A 20,413-nucleotide genomic window follows, 5' to 3' on the forward strand; every position below is an offset into this window, starting at 1 on the left:
GCAGTATTGTGAGAGAATGACATGTAAATTTAAACACCCATTTATGTTTTTCCCTTCCTTGACTTGTTGGTTTCACTTTTTTTGGCATCATCTATCTCACCTGTATTCATACATGTTTCACCTATTGAATGATTAAAGTGTAGTATATCATAGATTTGGGAACTAGATTGCATGGATTCATATCCCTACTGCACTATTTCTTAGCAGTGTGACCTTGTACAAGTTACTTAACCTCTGTGTACCTCAGTTTCTTCCATCGTTAAATGGTGATAATAATAGAACCTGACTCTGAGTTTTTTAAGGGTTAAATCAATTAATATGGCTGGGTGCGGTGGCTCACGCCTCTAATCCCAGCACTTTGGGAGGCCGAGGCGGGTGGATCACTTTAGGTCAAGAGTTTGAGACCAGCCTGGACAACATGGTGAAACCCTGTCCCTACTTTTAAAAAAAAAAAAAAAAAAAAATCAATTAATACATGTAACTGTGCTTAGCATGGAACTTGGCACATAGTGCTCTGTATTTGCTATTTTTAAAAAAATTAACTAATTTACTTAGTAGTAGAGTCAACATCGAGCACAACTGTGTGCCTGGAACTAAACCATTTGCTGGAGATACTGAGCTGAATACAACATATATTCTCCCTAAAGACCATGAAATCTGATGAGAGGTGCAAGTCTTTGTGATTAATCTGCATAGGGAGAAGGGCTGTGGGCAGACACAGGATGCAGCCATGCTTTACATAGGCCTCTGATATTACGTAGTGGTTTAATGAGTGGAGAAGGGAAAAAGGTCTTTCGATCAGAAACAACAATATAAGAGTTAGGCACCTGTGTGTAAGATGCCTGGAGGGGAAAAGGAAAAGGAGTGAGTGGAATGGGGAGTGTTAAGAAGCGTAGTGTGGAGTTGTGCAGATGAGTGATGAGTACAATAGTGAGGGTGAGAGAAGGAAGGAGGTTGTGCTCAGTGAACCACAGGACAGGGTGAAACACTGTGTTGGGGCAGCGGGGAAAGACAGCATGAACAGGTGAAGGCGAGAAGCAGTATAATGTACTGGTTGTCTCTTCATGCCCTTTGTTCATTATCTGTCCTTTATTTTCTTGTATATTCATGATATCAGTCTTTTCTTATTTTAGGTCACATTTATTGAGGTATAGTTAACAGTTAAATTCACTTTTAATGAATTTGGACAGTCACCACATAATTTCTATTGTGCTTAAAAGTTATCTTGTGCCCTCTCGTATTCAAACATGCCTACTCTTCCCATGCCCCCAGTCCTTGGCAACCATTGATGCGATCTCAGTTCCTATAGTTTTGTCTTTTTGAGAATGTCATATAAATGAATATATTACTTGTGTCTTTTTTCTTTTCCTTAGCACAGCGCCTTCAGTATTCATCTATGTTGTTTCATTTATCAGTAGTTGTTACTTTTTAGTGCCTAGAATTATTTCACTGTGTTGTGGACTACAGTTTGTCTCTTCACCAATTGATGGATATGTGTGTTCTTTTCAGCTAAAGGCTATTATGAATAAAGCTTCCATAAACATTCATCCACGGGTCTTTGTGTAGATACATATTTTTATTTTTCTGGGATAAATAAATACCTGGGATTGCCAGGTCATATGGTAAGCTTCTCTTTTGCCTTTTAGGAAGCTGCCAGTGTTTTCCAAAGTGGCTATTTCATTTTGCATTTCTATCACCAGTCCCAGCTGCTTCACGTCTTCATCGGTACTTAGTGTTGTCAATTTTTTAAAAATTTTGACAATTCTACTAGGTGTGTTAGTGATTTCTCATTGTAGTTTTAATTTGCTTTTCTCTGTTGATTAATGATGTTGAGCATATTTTCATGTGCTTCTTTGCTATCTATATATCTTTGGTAAGGTATTCAAATCTCTTAGCAACTTTCCTCCTGTTTTTGTGATCTTGAGTTAGGAAACTACTACTTAGGACACAAAAAGCACAACCCAGGAAAGAAAAGAAATTGATAAAATTTACTTAATCACAATAAACACTTTCACTTCTCAAAAGATACTGTTAAGAAAATGAAAAGAAAAATGCCATGACTGAGAAAAAAATTTGCAAAATATACATCTCCTACAGGACCTATGTCCAGGAGATATAATGACTCCAACTCAGTAGTAAGAAATCAATCTGTTTTAACATGGGGAAAATATTTGTCTGTCTTTTGTTTTCTTTCTTAATTCTTAAAATTTATTTTAAAGAGAGATGAGATCTCACTTTGTTGCCCATGCTGATCTCAAACTGTTGGGCTCAGATCCTCCTGGCTTGGCCTCCCAGAATGCTGAGATTATAGGCAATCATTTAAAAAAAAATTGCCCTCTCATATTCAACCATTATATCTCTTTTATATATATTTTTAAAAATAAATTTTGTTGTACATATTTGCAGTTTGTAACATGATGTTTGGGACACACATATAGTGAAGCAGATTTATATATCAATCATCTCAGAGTTACTATTTTTGTGTCAAGAGCAGCCAAAATCTACTTATTAAGCACAATCCCTAACCCATTTCCAGCTCTCCCTCCCTTGCCTCTGGTAACCACCGGTTTTAAAATTATTTCTGTGTATTTGAGCTTTTTTTTTTTTTTTTCCAAAGGATCCCACACATATGTAAGATCATGCATTCTGTTTCTTTCTGTGTTTGGCTTATTTCAATTAGCATAATGTCCTCCATGTCTTTCCATGTTGTTGGAAGTGGCAGGATTTCCTCCTTTTTAAAGGCTGAATAATATTCCATTGTATATATACACCACAGGGCACTTAGGTTATTTTCAATCTGGGTGTTGTGAATAATGCTGCAATGAATACTGGAGTACAAATATCTTTATGAGGTAGGGATTTCATCTCCTTTCGGTATATACACAGAAGAGGGATTGCTGGCTCATATTTGTCATTTTTTATTGTGTTTTAAGATTTTGATATAATTAGAAACATGGAGTTTTGGAGGGTGGGTGGGTAATTTGTAATGTGGTTTCAACACTTGAAAGCTATGTTCTCCAAGGGAACATGTCCGATAAAGTATCTAATGTTTTCTCTCTCTCTCTCACCTGTTTTTAAAATATGAAAAGGATTTATCCAACTGCCAATCCATTTGCATGTTACTGTGATGGACACTTACTGATAGGCTCTATAGAGCCAGAGATTTTATTATTATTTTACATATTTATATATACTGTACATTTATCTTCTCTGCCTAGTACAGTGTCTGGCTCAATAAATACTTTTTGAGTGACTATTAAATTATAAGATATGGATTTAACTTTAATTTTTTCATATTGTTCCTAGTTATTTGAGCAGCATTTGTTTAAACATTTTTCCTTTATCCTTTTATGATGCTAACTCTATAATATGTTTATGTGTTCCTTCCTCTCCCCTCCCCTTCCTTCCTTTCCCCTCTCCTTCCTTCCTTTCCCCTCTCCTCTCTTTTCTTTCCTTCCTTCTCTTTCTTTCAAGGCAAGGTCTTACTCTGTCCCTGAGGATGGAGTGTGATGGTGCACTCATAGCTTATTGTAGCCTTGACCTTCTGGGCTCAAGGGATCCTCCCACCTCAGCCTCCCAGGTAGCTGAAACTATAAGCACATGCCACCATGCTGGGCTCATTTTTAAATTTTTTGTAGAGACAGGGTTTTACCGTGCTGCCTAGACTTGTCTTGAACTCCTCGGCTCAAGGGATCCTCCTGACTCAGCCTCTCAAAGTGCTGGGATTACAGGCATGAACCACTGTGCCCAGCTCATGTTTATTTCTTAATTAGTACATTAGTTTTCTTTGCTGCTCTAACAGAGTATCACAAATGTAGTTTATTTTTATTTATTTATCTTTCTTTTCTTTTTTTAATTAAATAGGGACAGGTTCTCCCTATGTTGCCTTCCACCGACTCTGCCCCAGGTGGAAAAGGTTCTCAGGTTCTTTTGACACTCATGTGGTTACATTGGGCCCACCTGGATAATCCATGTTACTCTTATCTCAGGTCCCTAATCTTGATCACATCCAGAAAGTTGTGTTTGCCATGTAAAGTAACATATTCACAGGTTCAAGGATTAGGACTTGGATGTCTTTGGGAGATCATTATTCTGCCTATTATGTATAATAGGAGTTATCTTTTGGCTTCCCTGGGCTGTACTGGAAGAAGAAGAATTGTCTGAGGCCACACCTAGCATACACTAACACTAACAATAGCTGATGAGCTAAAAAAAAAAAAATCTAATAATGTTTTAAGAAAGTTTACAGGTTGTGTTGGGCCACATTCAAAGCTGTCCTGGGCGACGTGGGGCCCAGAGGCCGTGGGTTGGACAAGCTTGATGTATAAAATTGTTTATTAATTGGTATTTTACATCTCTAATGTGTCTGTGTTTTAGTTATAATATTACTCTGTGTTTAACTTTAGTATCACTTTTTAAATTATCTTTTAATTTGTAGTATGTTCTGTTACTTAATAGGAGTATTCTGATGTCCCAAACACTGTTTCTGTGTGTGATTGAGCTTAGCCTGTTGAATTTTGTTTTTATTGCTGAAGGGGTTTTTTGCCTCCTTTATCCCTTACCCCTACAGAAAGTTTAATAGGTATTTTAGTTGCATTTAAGAGGAAGAGAGGTTCCTGTTACTGATTCTCATTTTACTAGCACCTTTTTAGCCTGGCCTCATCTTTCAATTAGTAATTTTTATCTCTAACTCAGTATTAGTCACTCACTGGTACCATTCAGGTGAAATATGCCTTCAGTGGTATGAGGAATGTGCTGTCACATCACTTTCGTTGAAAGGACTATTTCTACCTTTGGGGAAGAATCTTTTGAATGAAGAGATTAAAGATGAAAATATACTGGGAGATGAGTATTAAAGTTAAATCACACATAACATCAAATGCTCTTTTGTGTTACACAGCAAACTTGCTCACGGGCTTGTGAGTTCAAGAAAAGTCTTCTCAGCGTTGAAACACATTAAGCTAGCTTAGTGACTGCTGTCAGCTTCTCCACATGTAAGGGATTTGGAAATTGGATCCTTCCCCATTACTATGTAGGGTAGGGACTTGGCTTAATAGAGAAGTTAATATTGAACTTTGACTTGTCAGATGCTGATTATTCAATCAAACTTCGTTATGGTAAAGGGGAAACACCTGAACATACATTTGATGGCAAAGACTTTATATGTATAGTTCTTAATGGAGATGGAAAGAAGGGCTTTTCTTTCCTTTTTTATTGTATATATTTAAGGTGTACAATGTTTTTATGTATACATAGTGAAATGATTACTGGAGTCAAACAAAATAACTTATCCATCTCCTTCTGTAGTTACTTTTTATGTTTGTGTGTAGTAAGAGTACCTAATATCTACTCTTAGTAGATTTTCAGTATACAATATTAACTATAGCCCTGATGATGTAATTAGATCCCTAGAGTTATCCTACATAACTGCAACTTTGTACCCTTTGATTTACTTCACATTTTCTCCCCCTCCCCACCCCTGGCAATCCCCACACTACTCTCTGTTTCTCTGTATTTGACTTGTTTTAAGTAAAGATTTTACGCACAATTGAAATCATGCGTTTTTTTTTTTCCCTGTGTCTGGCTTAGTTTACTTAGCGTAATGTCCTCCAGGTTCATCAATGTTGTCACAAATGACTGGATGTCCTTTTAAAAATGTTGAATAATATTCCATTACTTAAATATACCACAGTTATTTTATTCATTCATCCGTTGATGGATACTTAGGTTGTTTTCATGTCTTGGTTATTGTATATAATGCTGCATTGGACTTGAGAGCACAGATCTTTCTACAGAGTGCAGATTTCATTTCTTTTGGATATGTAAGAATTGCTGGATCATAGGGTAGTTCTATTTTTAAGTCTTTGAGGCATCTTTATACTGTTTTCCATAATGGTTGTACCAGTTTACTTTCCTACCAACAGTGCATAAGGGTTCTGTCTTCTCTAGTTCCTTACTGACACTGGTTATTTATTGTCTCTTTGGCATGGCCATCCTCAATGAGGTGATAGCTCATTGTGGTTTTGATTTGCCTTTCCCTAATGATTAGTGATGTTGAGCACCTTTTTATATCCATTTTCATTGGCCATTTGTATGTTTCCTTTGGAAAAATGTCTGTTCAGGTCCTTTGCCCATTTTTAAATAAGGTTACTTAATTTTTTGCTATTGAGTTGTATGAATTCCTTGTATATTTTGCATGTGAATCCCTTATCAGGTATATGGTTTGCAAATATTTTCTCCCAATCCATAGGCTGCCTTTTCATTCAGTTGATGGCTTCCCTTGCTGTGCAGAAGCATTTTAGCCTGATGTAGTCCTATTTGTTTATTTTTGCTTTTTGTTGCCTGAGCTTTTGGTGTGATATCCAAAAAATCAGTGCCAAGGCCAGTGTCAAAGATCTTTTTCCCTATGTTTAAGGAGGGAGAGTTTCCTCCCAGGAATTTTGCAGTGTCAGGTCTTACATTTAGGCCTATAATCTGTTTGGAGCTGATTTTTGTGTATGGTATAGTATACAGATTCAATGCAGTTTCTATCAAAATTCCAATGACATTGTTTGCAAATATAGAAAAACAGTTCTACAATTTGTATGGAACCACAGGAGACTCTGAATAGCCAAAACAGTCTTGAAAAAGAAAAAGTTGGTGACATCACACTTTCTGATTTAAAATTACAGTATAAAGTTATTGTGGCTAGCGGTGGTTTATGCCTATAATTGCAGCAACTCAAGAGGCTGAAGTGAGAAGATCTCTTGAGGCTGAGAATTTGAGATCAACCTGGGCAATATACTGAAACCTTGTCTCTAAAATAATAATAATAACAACAACAACAACAGCAACAACAACAACAACAGCAACAACAACAACAATTAGCCTGGCATGATGGCACACTCTTGTGGTTCCAGCTACTTGGGAGGCTGAGGCAGGAGGGTTGTTTGAGCCAAGGAGTTCCAGGCTGTGGTGAGTTGTTGTGATTGTGACACAGCACTCCAGCTCCAGCTTGGGAAAGAGAGCAAGACTCTGTTTCTTTAAAAAAAAAAAAAAAAAACCCTATAGTAATCAAAACAGTATGGCACTGGCGTAAAAACAGCAGACACATAGACTAATGGGAACAGAACAGAGAGCCTAGAGATAAATCCAAGCATACCAAGCATATGCACTCAACTAATTTTCAACAAGCCCATCAAGAAGACACACTGGGGAAAGGATAGTATCTTTATGGTGTTGGGAAAACTGGAGAGCCACATGCAAAAGAATGAAACTGGACCCTGATATCATTTTTTCCTTTTATAGATGAGTGGAGTTTTCAGGTAGTTTTAAAGTTTTGATTGTGATATTTTTTAATTGGAATGAAAATGACATTGTCTTTTTATTTATTTATGTACAATCAAAATTAAGATAGCTAATAAGAAAGTACTTTGCATGTATGTTTTTATATCTATATCTATAATGTATTAACTTCTTTTACTCCTGAAAAGATTTGAGGTATCTTGGGATAAAATCAAGAGATAATAAAACCCCAGCCAGATTCATGCAGGCTTAATAAGAGTCATACCAACTAATAGAGAAATATGGACAAAGAGCAGTTTTTCACATTTTTAATATAATTAACCTGAGCAATGTTGTTAATATTATTCTATTAACCCTCCAATGGCTTTCGTTTGCAAATAGAATAAAATCTAAACCACATAGCATGAACTGCAGGGTCTCACATACTCTTTCTACCATCATTATGTGACCTCATCTCATACCACTGTGTCCCTAATTGCTGGTCTTCTTTTGACCACACAACCCATTTATGTTATTTCAGCCTCTCAGTCCTTGTACTTACTCTTCTGCCGGAGGTTCACACTGATGCCTCTGTCAGTGGTTCAGGTCCCAGGATTAATGCTACCTATTCAGTAAGTTTAATTGGACCACTGTAGAAAAATTGTGCTCTCTGCCTCCTACCACTAATCTCAGATTTTCTTTTTCTTTTCCATTTTTTTTTTTTTAATATGGGGTCTCGCTGTGTTACCCAGGGTGGGTTCAAACTCCTAGGCTCAAACAATCTTCCCACCTCAGTCTCCCAAAGTGCCGTGATTATAGGCGTGAACCACCACATCTGGCCCCAGATTTTAATTTCTTCATAGTGTCTGTCATTGTAGCAAATGAAGGTTTTCCATTATTTGCATGTTTCTTTCCCTTAATTAGAATATAAGGTCCATGAAGCAGGGATGTTGTATTTTTTGTTTGTTTAAGACAGGGTTTCACCCTGTCACTCAGGCTGGAGTGCAATGATGTGATCATGTCACACTGCAGCCTTGACTTCTTGGGCTCAAGTGATCCTCCTAGCTCAGCCTCCTGAGTAGCTGGGACTACAGGCACATGCCACCACACATGGCTACTTTTTCATTTTTGTAAAGATGGTGTCTGTAGTTTTCCAGGCTGGTCTCAAACTCCTGGGCTCAAGTGATTCTCCAGCCTTGCCCTCCCAAAGTAGGGACATTGTATTTTTCACTATTATGTCCCCAGTTACTATAACTTTGTAGTTCATGGTTAGTGTTTAACAAATATTTTTAAAATGAATGTATTTATACCAATGGTGATTTGTGGGGGAGAGTTTGGGGAAAATAGTTGTTGTCTGAGTCTCTTGAAAGTTCAGGTTCAGTTGAATGGCATTTTATGATCATTTAATAATAACCTCCATGTGCATAGGAAAAGGGAGATTCGTCAAGAGGACCACCTATCTGCCATTTCTGGACAAGATCTACTAGGAATCATTGGCAAAACTCTAGCTTGATATCCTTGTGCCTCAATTCTCTCAGCCTCAGAAATAACAGTACTATTGGCCAGGCATGGTGGCTCACACCTGTAATCCTAGCACTTTGAGAGGCTGAGACGGGCGGATCACTTGAAGTTAGGAGTTCGAGATCAACCTGGCCAACATGGTGAAACCCCATCTCTACTAAAAATACAAAAATTAGCTTGATGTGGTGGCGTGCGCCTGTAATCCCAGCTACTTGGGAGGCTGGGGCAGGAGAATCGCTTGAACCTGGGGAGTAGAGGTTGCAGTGAGCCGAGATTACACCACTGCACTCTAGCCTGAGCAACAGAGTGAGACTCTGTCTCAAAAAAAAAAAAGAAAAGAAAAGAAGAAATAACAGTACTATCTCCTCCTGCCTAGTAGTATTTGAGGATTAAGTGTGATAATGCACATGAAGTGTCAGTGTAGAGCATGAAACAGAGTAATTGTTCAAGAAATGTTAGCTGTCACGGTGTTATTCCTAGTCATTAACTTATCTAGCTGCTGGTTTTTCAGGAAAAAAATCCTTCAAGTGCATACTAAAGCAGAGCCTTCCACTGCAGAGCAATATCAGCTTGTTCTCTGACAGCTTCAAATGAGTGGACTTTTTTTTTTTTTTTGAGCCTAGTTGGCAAAATTGTGTTTGAGATGTATGTTCATTTCCTAAGGCTGCCATAACAAATTACTGTTTTAAACTGGGTAGCTCCCTTAGCCATTCCCTAAAGCTGCACTTTTCAGTGTGGCTGCAGTAGCCACATTTGACTATTTAAATATGAATTAAGTTCCTCAGTAACAGTAGCCACATTTCAAGTCTGTAATAACCACATGTGGCTAGTGACTATCATAGTGGATGGCACAGCATATAAACATTTCCATCACTGCAGAAGGTCCTGCAGACAGCACTGCTCTGAGTGATTAGGATACTTTAGAATAGCATTTTTATTTGCTTTGCATGCCATTGTATAGGCTTGTTTCTTCAATACATGTCTAGTTATAAATTTGGCATAGTTGATAATAGCTGAATAAAATATTTTCGTGGATTTCTTTTTAAAGTTCTGCAGTAGAATGACTCATTAATGTTATTTATGAATTGTTTATACACCGACTCCTTTCTTCATTGTTGAGAACATATGGAGTCAGTAATAGAACATACTGCATGTCTTTTTTGTGTGTATATTTATAACTAAGTGCCTGAAGGACACAAGATACTGTTTTATTTATTTTATTTGAATTACATGCTAGAGAATAAGCTCTTGTGTATTCAGGGCCTCAATTTATAGTATTAATTAATAACAACTTTCCTTTTCTCCCAGAATGAGTTCAATATATTCTTCATTACTGTATGTGAATTTTGAGTTTGTTTTCTTGTTCTTGATTGTTTTTTCTTCTTTCTGTGCCTCCCACCCTTCATTTTTTTCCCTCCTGACTTCCCCCTCTTCCATGTAACTCCCCCTCCCCTGACTCTTCTCTCCCTTTCCTCTTGGTCTCCCCTTTTTTCCCTTTTCCCCACTGCTTCCTCCATTGTCTTCCTTACTGGAAACCAAAATGGACATAATATTTTCTTTAAATCATTTAATAAACTTCTCTTCTGTTTGTAATCACATACTTAAATTTTTATTTTTTATTTTTTATTTTACAGTTTTGGCAGACCTTTCTTTTTAAGGTCCTGGGGTTCCCACACACCATCCAGTGATTTAAATTATTATGTGTTGGCAGTATCCCACTTCCTGCCTTAAAAGCAAATGTAATCAGTACTATTTTAAGTTGGAGGCTATATTTTCAGCTATATACATTCAAGCAAATTCTATGTGATCATGATGGTCGCCATCTTCATCAGGGCCATCTTTGTTTCTTCTAGGTGCATGCACACATGTACACACACACTCTCTCTCTCTCTCTCTCTCTCTCTCTCTCAGACTTTTCATTTTGGCATAATATCACTCAGAAATGTTGTAAAAATATAGAGTTCCTATACGCTCTTTACCCAGATTCCCCAAATATTAACATTTTAACACATTTTCTCATTCTCTTTATGTGTACACATTTTCCCCCCATCCCGATCCTTGTGAAACTGAGTTGCAAACATGATGCCCTTTACTTCTAAACGCCCGTATATTTCAAAAGCTAGGACACACTCTTAAATCACTATAGTACAATTATCAGTATTAATACAATACTATAAGCTAATGTATTAGCTTTATTCAGTTATTGCCAATTGTTTCAATATTGTACTTTATAGGAAATGAAAAATCTCAGATTCATAGTAGCATTCAGGTCAGGTCTCTTCAGTCTCCTTTAATCTGTAACATTTCCTTGGTTTTTCCTTGACTTTCATGGCCTTTATGTTAGAACCTTTGACCACTCTCAACTTTTTTTTTCTTTTTGGTAATAACAACTTTACTGAGATATAATTCATACACCATGCAATTCACCCATTTAAAGTGTACAATTCAGTGCATTTTAGTTTATTCATAGAATTGTATGACCATTGCCACAATCAATTTAGAACATTTTCATCATTTAAAAAAAAAAAAACCCAGGTACTTCTTAGCACTGCCTTTCATTCTTCCTCTGCCTATCCAAAGACAATCACTAACCGACATTATCTCTGTAGATTTCCTTATTTTGGACATTTCCTATTGTGAACTTTTTGTCTGGTTTGTTTCACTTTGCATTTGTAGCATGTAACCATACTTCATTCCCTTTTATGGATTAGGAGTATGATCAGGCACCGCATAACAACTTTAAACAATGATGTATTGTATATAAGTCAGTGGTCTCTTTAGATTATAATACAGTATTTTTACTGTACCTTTTATGTGTTTAGATTCTTACCATTGTGTGGCAGCTGCCTGCAGTATTCAGTACAGTAGCAGGCTGTACAGGTTTGTAGCCTAGGAGCAGTAGGCTGTACCATATAGCCTAGCTGAGTAGCAGGCTGTACCGTCTGGGTTTGTGTAAGTACGGTCTGAAGTTCACACAATGAAGCGATGGCCTAATAACACATTTCTCAGAACATATTCTGTCTTAGTGATGCATTGCTGTATTTCATTGTATGCATATGCCACATGTTGTTAATCTGTTCACCAGTGGATACTTGCGTTCTCACTTTTTGCCTATTATGAATAATGCTATTATGAACATTTGTGTACAAGTTTTTGTATGGACATGTTTTCATTTTTCTTGGAGTTATAACTAGGATTGACATTGCTAGATTATATGGTAACTCTATGTTTAATCATTTGAGGAACAGGCAGCTTATTTTCCAAAGTGCTGCATCATTTTACTACATTCCCATCAGCAATGTATGAAGGTTCCCATTTCTCCACATTTTCACCAACACTTGTTATTATCTGTATGTGTGCGTGTGTATTTTAGGAGACAGGGTCTCACTCTGTCACCTACACTGGAGTGCAGTGGTGTGATCATAGGTCACTGTAATTTTGAACTCCTGGGCTCAAGCTGTCTTTCCGAAAGCCTTAGCCTCTCAAGTAGTTGGGAATACAGATGAGCACCACTGTGCCCAGCTAATTTTTAAAATTTTTTTGTAGAGACAGGATCTCGCTGTGTTGCCCAAGCTGGGCTCAAACTCCTGGCCTTAAAGTGATCTTCCCATATTGGCCTCCCAAAGTGCTGGGATTACAGGTGTGAGCAACTGCACCTGGCCTGCCTGTCTTTTTGATGATAGCCATCCTACTGGGTGTGAAGTAGTATCTCATTGTGTTTTTTTCAATACTGGTAAACTACATAAAATAAAATTGACCACTGTAACCATTTTTAACTGGCACAGAGTACATTTACACTATTGTGTGTCATCACCACTATCTCTAGAATGTTTTCATTTTCTTATACTAAAACTCTATACCCGTTAAGCAATAGCTCCCTATTCCTCCATTATGGTTCTGATTTGCATTTCTTGGTTGGCTAATGATGTTAAGTATCTTTTCATATGTTTGTTGGCCATAAGTATATTTTGCTTGGAAAAGTGTCTGTTCAGATTATTTTCCCATTTTTAATTGGGTTGTCTTTTTATTATTGAGTTGTAGAAGTTCTTTATAAATTCTAGATATAAGTTCCTTACCAGATATGTGATTTATAAAAGTTTTCTCTCATTTTCTGTGTTGTCATGTTACTTTATTGATGTTGTCCTTTGAAGTATGAAATGGTTTGAATTTTGATGATACTCAATTTATTTATTTTTTTGTTGTTTTTGTTGTTTGTGCTTTGGCGTTACATCTAATAAATCAGTGTCTAATCTAAGGTTCATGTAGATTTAAGGCTGTGTTTTCTTCTAAGAGTTTTATAGTTTTAGCTTACCCTCAACTTTTTAACAGATTGCTTCCTCTGCATGTTCTGACTTTTCCCTAGAAATATGGCTTCTTATTCAGTCCATGTGCTATAAGAATAGATGCAGTGCTTTTGAGCTTTTATATTTTTAACTGCATAGGAAAATATTTTTCTTTCTGGTTTCATCATTGAATTATCTTATATTTTATTCATTTTATTGTCTGTCTTCTATCCTTAATTGGTATCTTGGTTATTCACCCACATCCAGTAGGAAATTTGACCAACTCTTATCCTATTCATGTCTGTATTATCTTTGGCAATCTGAGTGTCTGGATATAATGTCTTGGCAACATTGTCACCTCTCACTTCATCATACATCAGTTCCAGTGGTCATCACCTACATCTTGTTTCAGCAACCTATTCCCATTGCCAGATATTGGACCTTACTATTCTTCAGAAATACTAAATGCCTGTGTCTGTACTCTGGTTATAACTTTCTGTCCTTTTTCTTTTCTCCTTCCTTTTTTTTCAATTTTTCTCTTTCTCCAACACCCAGCCACTTCATGTCTTCTTTTCTGGCTCTACTTCTTTCCCTGTCTAACCTATTTGCCAAACTTCCTCTCATCTAAAATATCTAGTCAACTTTCCTTGTTCCATTTTCTTTCTAGTCCATTCCACAAATCTCTTAGTGTTGTTTCATCAGTCTTCAACCATCCTGGTATAATTTAGATGGTTAACAATTGATGAGTGAATAAATGGTGGTATTAACAAACCTTGGGTCAATCTGTTTGTCTGCTTGGCTCCTGCTGTAGAACTGCTGGGACTTGGAGTTATTGTTGTAAATTCATGGTCTCAGATTTCAACTGGTATCCCAATACTGTCTGGTGAATTTTATGTGTTCCTAGTCATCACTGTCTCTTGTTGTCTGTAATAGGTATTTGTAAACGTTCATTCTGTTATGATTTTACCATATGCTTTCTACCTCTTAGCAGATGAACTTCCCGCTTACTTCACTGAGAAAAATTGAGGGCAACAGGTGGGAATTTGCTTAGATCCTCCCTGACCTCTACAAGAGTACTAGCATCTTTTCCCATGCTTTACCCCTAACCTCTTCTTTCAGGAGACAAAGACTTGGCCCTTTTCTCACTCTGACTTATCCTCTATTCATGTTTTAGATTTTGCTCTGTCTACTTCCTGATCTCTACTTCCTGAAGATCGTTGCTCCATCACTTGTTTTTCAGTCTACAACTCCTTTGCCTACTGCCTTTCTCTGCTCAAACTAAAAAAAAAAAATAAATAGTTACTTGTACTAACCTAATCCAAAACATAAATATTCAATATTCTCTAGCCATCAAGAGTCTTTCTTCTCCTTCCCTTTCTACCCAACTTTTTACTAAGAGTAGTCAAATTAACTCTGTTTGCTTACGTATAATTCATTACTACTGAACTCACTGCTTTCCCTAAGTTTGATTCCCGTATTGTTAAATCAAACATGTTCATTTTAGTCTGTATACTTATGTCTCTGTAGGGTTTAACACTGTTGGTCACTTCCTCCTCTTTGAAATCTTTCTTCTGCTGGCTGCTTCAATCACATTGTCTATGGAAGCCAACCGGGCTCTCATAACAAAACCAGGACCTAATGGTTCTATTGTTTCCTGATAGATGCATCTCCAGTTAGGTAGGTTTGTTGGGGGCTGAAAACCTAATGTTGTCTGAGATTTACGTGCCTTTAGCAGTTTCTCAGTAATTATTGTTGCTGCTGCCATCATGTTGGGCTAAGTGGTCAGAGGTAGAATGGAGTTCAGGTCTGCTCTCACAAGCCTTTCCTCATTTTCCGTAAGATACTGAGACCAAAGGAATATTTTTAAGAGAATTACCCCTTCCCTTCCCTTCCCTTCCCTTCCCTTCCCTTCCCTTCCCTTCCCTTCCCTTCCCTCCCCTCCCCTCCCCTCCCCTCCCCTCCCCTCCCCTCCCCTCCCCTCCCCTCCCCTGCCTTCCCTTCCCTTCCCTTCCCATCTTCTCTTGTCTTTTCTTTCTTCTTTTTTTTTTTTCTCTGTGTTGCCCATGCTTGAGTGCAGTGGCGTGATCTCAGCTCACTACAACTTCCACCTCCCATGTTCAAGTTATTCTCCTGTCTCAGCCTCCTGAGTAGCTGGGAGTAAGGCATGCACCACTACACCCGGCTAATTTTTGTATTTTTAATAGAGATAGGGTTTCACCATGTTGGCCAGGCTGGTCTTGAACTCCTGACCTCAAGTGATCTGCCCCCCGCCCAGGCCTCCCAAAGTGCTGGAATTATAGGCGTGAACCACTGTGGCCAGCCAGCCATTACATTTTTAATAAAGTTTTAAAAACAGGTTCCTCTTGTCTCAGTTGAGTTCATTGCAGCATTGTATAATCATGAAAGAATAGAAATTCTTTCATCAATAGAGGTATGGATGCATCCATCACATCATGGTGCAACCATTCAGAGAGATAGTAGGCAGCTATTAAAGGGAATGAAATGGACCTATAGACTGACAATATATAGAAAAAACATCAAGGCAGAGGTGTATTTTATACATATGTATAGCCCCCACCAAAGACCTCGGGACCTCACTGTGTTGCCCCAGCTGGTCTTGGTCTATTTTGTACATCTATTTTATATATTTGTTTACACACACACACACACACACACACACACACACACCCACTATCATTTGTAAAAAAAAAAAAAGGATAAAACTATAGAACAGACCTGTACGTAAATGTTTGATGCCAGAAAATTTCATGGTATCTGCTCATCACACTATTATTAGTGGTTTCATCAGAGGGGTGGAAATACAGGATGAAAGATGTTATGATTTCCTTTAACTAACTTCCATGTTATATTCTATTTTGTTTGACTTTTTTTTGTGATATTTCTTCTGTAATAAAACAATGGTAATTTAAGGACTTTTAAAGAAGAATCAACTTTGACTTATTCTTTTTTTTAGCTTTGTGAATCATAATATTACTTTTCTGTTTTCATTTTCCTTTTAAACTCTAGCTGTGCTCTCTCATTCTCAGTGGGCTTCTCCAATCATAATCTTGTTTAATCATAACCCCAGGAGTCACCCTTGGTTCTCTAGGAAGCATTCCTGGATCACTTGGTCTGATTTTATTACCTTTCCTCTGTTTTCCCATGGGAAATCTTCCTTAGTCTCTGGTGTATAGAACAGAAGCTGTATTATTTGACTTTGCATTTCATGGACCCGAGTACAGTACCCAGCACATTGTAGAAATTCATTAAAAGGGTTTTGAGTATTAAAATAATAAAGATAGAATCTGGGACAGATCTCCTTAATACTAGCCTGCTCTTTCTGTGTAAGTTGTTATTTTACGCCATTTTTTTCTTGAAGCTTTGTGTGAGAAGACATGTGTTAATTAAACTTAAGTTTCTGTCTCAGGATGTGTTGAGTATGTGTCGATAGGCTATCCTAAAACAACTCCAGGCAGTTTATTTAAATGCAATGTGATTTTTTCAGTTATCATTGGAGGACAGGAGGGTGATAATTTCATACTTCATTGTAACACAAAATATTAATATAAAATATTTTTTATGTCTCCAAATACATTAAAGGAAACCTGCATCGATGTGCTTAGAAAATGTGTAATATTGACTCAACCATAAGGATAAACACAAATTTTTCTTCTCCGTGTAAATTACTTGTCTAATCGTTTGTTTTTTTTTTTCTTCTAGGTTCAACAGATAGACCGTGTGGTAGAAGTTGTGGAGGAAACAATTAAAGGTAATTTTCTGAACTACATAATAGAAACACCACTTGGTTAACTCTTGCCAGGCATCTTTATAAAAGTTATTGCTTTAGATATAAAATCATAAATGTTATCCTTGGCTTCATGAATTTGCCAATCTAATATTGGAGGCAGGCACTCTACTGTGTATTTGTTTGGCTTATAAACGAATCAGGCCAAGAGCAATGGCTCACTCCTGTAACCCCAGCAATGGGGGCTGGGGCTGAAGCTGGAGGATTCCTGAGGCCAGGAGTTTACCTTCAGCCTGGGCAAGAGAGTGAGATCCTGGGATCTCTGGGGGAGAAAGTCAGCTGGATGCTGTGGTGTACAGCTGTAGTCCCAGCTACTTACGAGGTTGAAGCAGGAGGATCACTTGGGCCCAGGAGTTCAAGTCTGCAGTGAGCTATAATTGTGTAACTGCACTCCAGCCTGAGCGACACAGTGACATCCTGACTTTAAAGAATAAATGAATGAGGTAATAGTTTTTTTTTTTAATGTTATTTTATTTTTGTGTAAAATGAATTTAGTTTGAATTTCAGATGGAAAGAATTTAAACAATTTTAAGATAAAGAAATTGGCTGGTCACAGTGGCTCATGCCTGTAATCCCAGCACTTTGGGACACTGGGGTGGTCGGATTGCTTGAGTTCGAGACCAGGAGTACGAGACCAGCTTGGGCAACATGGTGAAACTTCATCTCTATAAAAAATAGAAAAATTAGCTGGGTGTGGTGGGGTGCTCATGTAGACCCACCTACTCAGGGGACTCAGGTGGGAGGATTGCTTGAGCCTGGGAGGTTGAGGGTACAGTGATCAGTGATTGTACCACTGCATTCCAGCCCACTTGACAGAGTGAGACCCTGTCTCGAAATAAATAAATAAATAATTAGGAATTTTTTTTATTTGTACATTTTCATATCACATAATTGTTTTATACTTTGAGCTAATAATTTTGATACTTCTTCAAGGTGTAATTTTTTATAGTTACACTAAAAATTACGCAAGGAAAGTAGAATTAAGTTTTGGTTATTTTGTTAGCCGACACTCACTGACATAGATTCTTATTGAAGTCACTGAAATAAACCATCTTTAACTCTGTGATATAATTTTAAAATTTTTAAAGCTTTTTCCTATGTTAGATTAGCACAAATGAAAACCAATAATATGATACTGAAATATTAAGTGAATTGAAAGTCTCACTTAAATACTGTTTTGTTATAAATGAGAAATTTATATATTTTAAAAAACCAGATAGTCTCCACCTGCTGAACTGGAAATTTTAATGCTGCACTTTTCTTTCTGGGTGGTGTCTACTACTTTCCATGTGCTTCTCTTCATTAATTTTGAATCATTGCTTTATCAGAGATTATCACAATCAATTTCTAATAAATGAGATTATGAGAATATGAGAATGAGAGTATACCTTAATCTTTTTTATTATTTTTAAATTTAAAAAAATTTTTTATTTTATAAATAGAGATGACATTTTGCCATGTTGCTTAGGCTGGTCTCGAACTCCTGGGCTCAAACAATCCACCCACCTTGGCCTCCAAAAGTGCAGAAATTACAGGCATGAGCTGCCATGCTTAGCCCTTAGTCTTCTTTTGAAGTTCCAAAATAAAATGAAGTATCAGGATTAAAAATTTATAGCAATGATAATTTGAATGTTTTTACAAACTACTTCAGCTCCATCTTGGGGAATCCAGAAGTACTAGCATTTATTGTGTACTTACAGTGTGACAGCCACTGTGTTAAACACTTCCCATGGGTTAAGTCGTTTAACCTTCATAATAGTACTGTGAAGTGAAGTGGGCATAAATATTTTCCTCATTTTGCAGAGGACAAAGTTGAGACATAAGTGCATACAGCTCGTCAGTGGCAGCATTGGGATTTGAGTCCAGGCAGTCTGGCTCCAAAGCCTGTATGTTCTACTGTGATTTACATGATACCGTTATTTCTCTGCTCTCTCTCAGTTGAGATTCACTACCTTAAAGGTTATTTGATTGAGCGTCTTAAGCAGTGATTTAAGATACTTGAGGGCATTGTTGCCTTATTCATCCTTTGTCTTAAGTACCAGGTAAAAAAAGTAATGATGATGAAGAACATAGGAGAAAATCTAGGTGATCTTGGTATGGCGTGATTTTTTAGATACAACATCAAAAGTATGATTTATGAAAGAAATAATTGCCAAGTTGGATGTCATTAAGTTGAAAAATTTTTACTCTATAAAAGACACTGTCAAGAGGATGGGAAGATAAGTCACAGAGTGGGAGAAAATATCTGCAAAATACACATCTGATAAAGGACTATTATCCAAAATATATGAAGACCTCTTAAAACTCAATAATAAGAAAAGGAACAACCCAGTTAAAAAATGGGCAAAAGACTTGAACAGACAGTTTACCAAAGAAGATATGCAAATGTGAAATTAGTGTATAAAAAGATGTTCAGCATCATATGTCTGTCATTAGTGAATTACAAATTGAAGCAGCAATGCAATATAGTGGTATGTTAAAACTATATACCTGGTGCAATGGTCAAAATCCAAAACATTGACAACACCAAATTCTGGCAAGGATGTGGAGCAATAGGAAGTCTCATTTATTACTGATGGTAATGCAAAATGGTACAGGTACTTTGAAAGACAGTTTGGCAGTTTCTTAAAACTAAACACAGTCTTACATCCAGCAGGTGTGCTACTTGATATTTATCCAAATGAGTTGAAAACTTACGTCTATACAAAAACCTGTACACAGTGTTTATAGTAGCTTTATTCATAATTGCTAAAACTTAGAAGCAAAAAAATGGCCCTTTAGTAAGTGAATAAAGAAACTGGTACATGCAGATAATGGAATATTATTTGACACTAAAAGAAATGAGCAAAAAAGCCATGAAAAGATATAGAGGGACTTTAAATGCATACTATGATGTGAAGGACATCCATCTGTAAGGCTACATACTGTATGAGTCCGACTAATCGGACATTGTGGAAAAGGTGAAATATGGAAGGAGTAAAAGGATTAGTTGGTGCCAGTGATTAGAGAGTAGGGAGGGATGTGTAGGCAGAAAATAGAAGATATTTATGACAGTAATTCTATTGTGTATGATGCTGTAATGGTGGACAATTGTCATTATACTTTTGTTCACATCCTTAGAATGAACAACACCAAGAGTGAACCCTAATGTAAACTGTGGACTCTTGATGAAAATGATGTGTCAGTGTAGGTTCATTGATTGTAACAAACGTACCACTCTGGTGTGGGCTGTTGATAGTTGGAGAGGCTGTGTGTGGAGTGGGGGCAGTGATGTATGAAAACTCTGTACTTCTGCTGAGTTTTTTTTTGAATCTAAAACTACTCTAAAAAAATAATATCTATTTTAGGAAATTAATGGTAGTTAACAGTGTGCTTAGGAGTTTGCCAAATGGCTTGGAGAGATATAATTTCTATAGGAAATCATACAAGACCTGTTACTCCCAGGCTGAGTTAATCAGGGATAGCTTCTTACTGATGAGTGTGAACTTGAGTGGATTTACTGGAGAGATTGTGTTTGCATTTAGCTATGAGAGTGACTCAA

The 20,413-nt window shown here is 37.1% G+C and overlaps 1 protein-coding gene across 3 annotated transcripts in view; it reads left to right on the plus strand.

Annotated features, from left to right (window-relative positions):
* Nucleotides 1-20,413, plus strand: part of CDKAL1 (CDK5 regulatory subunit associated protein 1 like 1) — a 712,749-nt gene that overhangs the window by 219,056 nt on the left and 473,280 nt on the right. For all 3 annotated transcript variants that reach the window (XM_050789551.1, XM_050789550.1, XM_050789549.1), the window contains one exon: nucleotides 16,788-16,836. In XM_050789551.1, coding sequence (XP_050645508.1) covers nucleotides 16,788-16,836 — 49 coding nt within the window. The remainder of the gene's footprint in view (nucleotides 1-16,787; nucleotides 16,837-20,413) is intronic.

Source organism: Macaca thibetana, chromosome 4, assembly GCF_024542745.1.
Source record: "Macaca thibetana thibetana isolate TM-01 chromosome 4, ASM2454274v1, whole genome shotgun sequence".
Classification (NCBI taxonomy): domain Eukaryota; kingdom Metazoa; phylum Chordata; class Mammalia; order Primates; family Cercopithecidae; genus Macaca; species Macaca thibetana.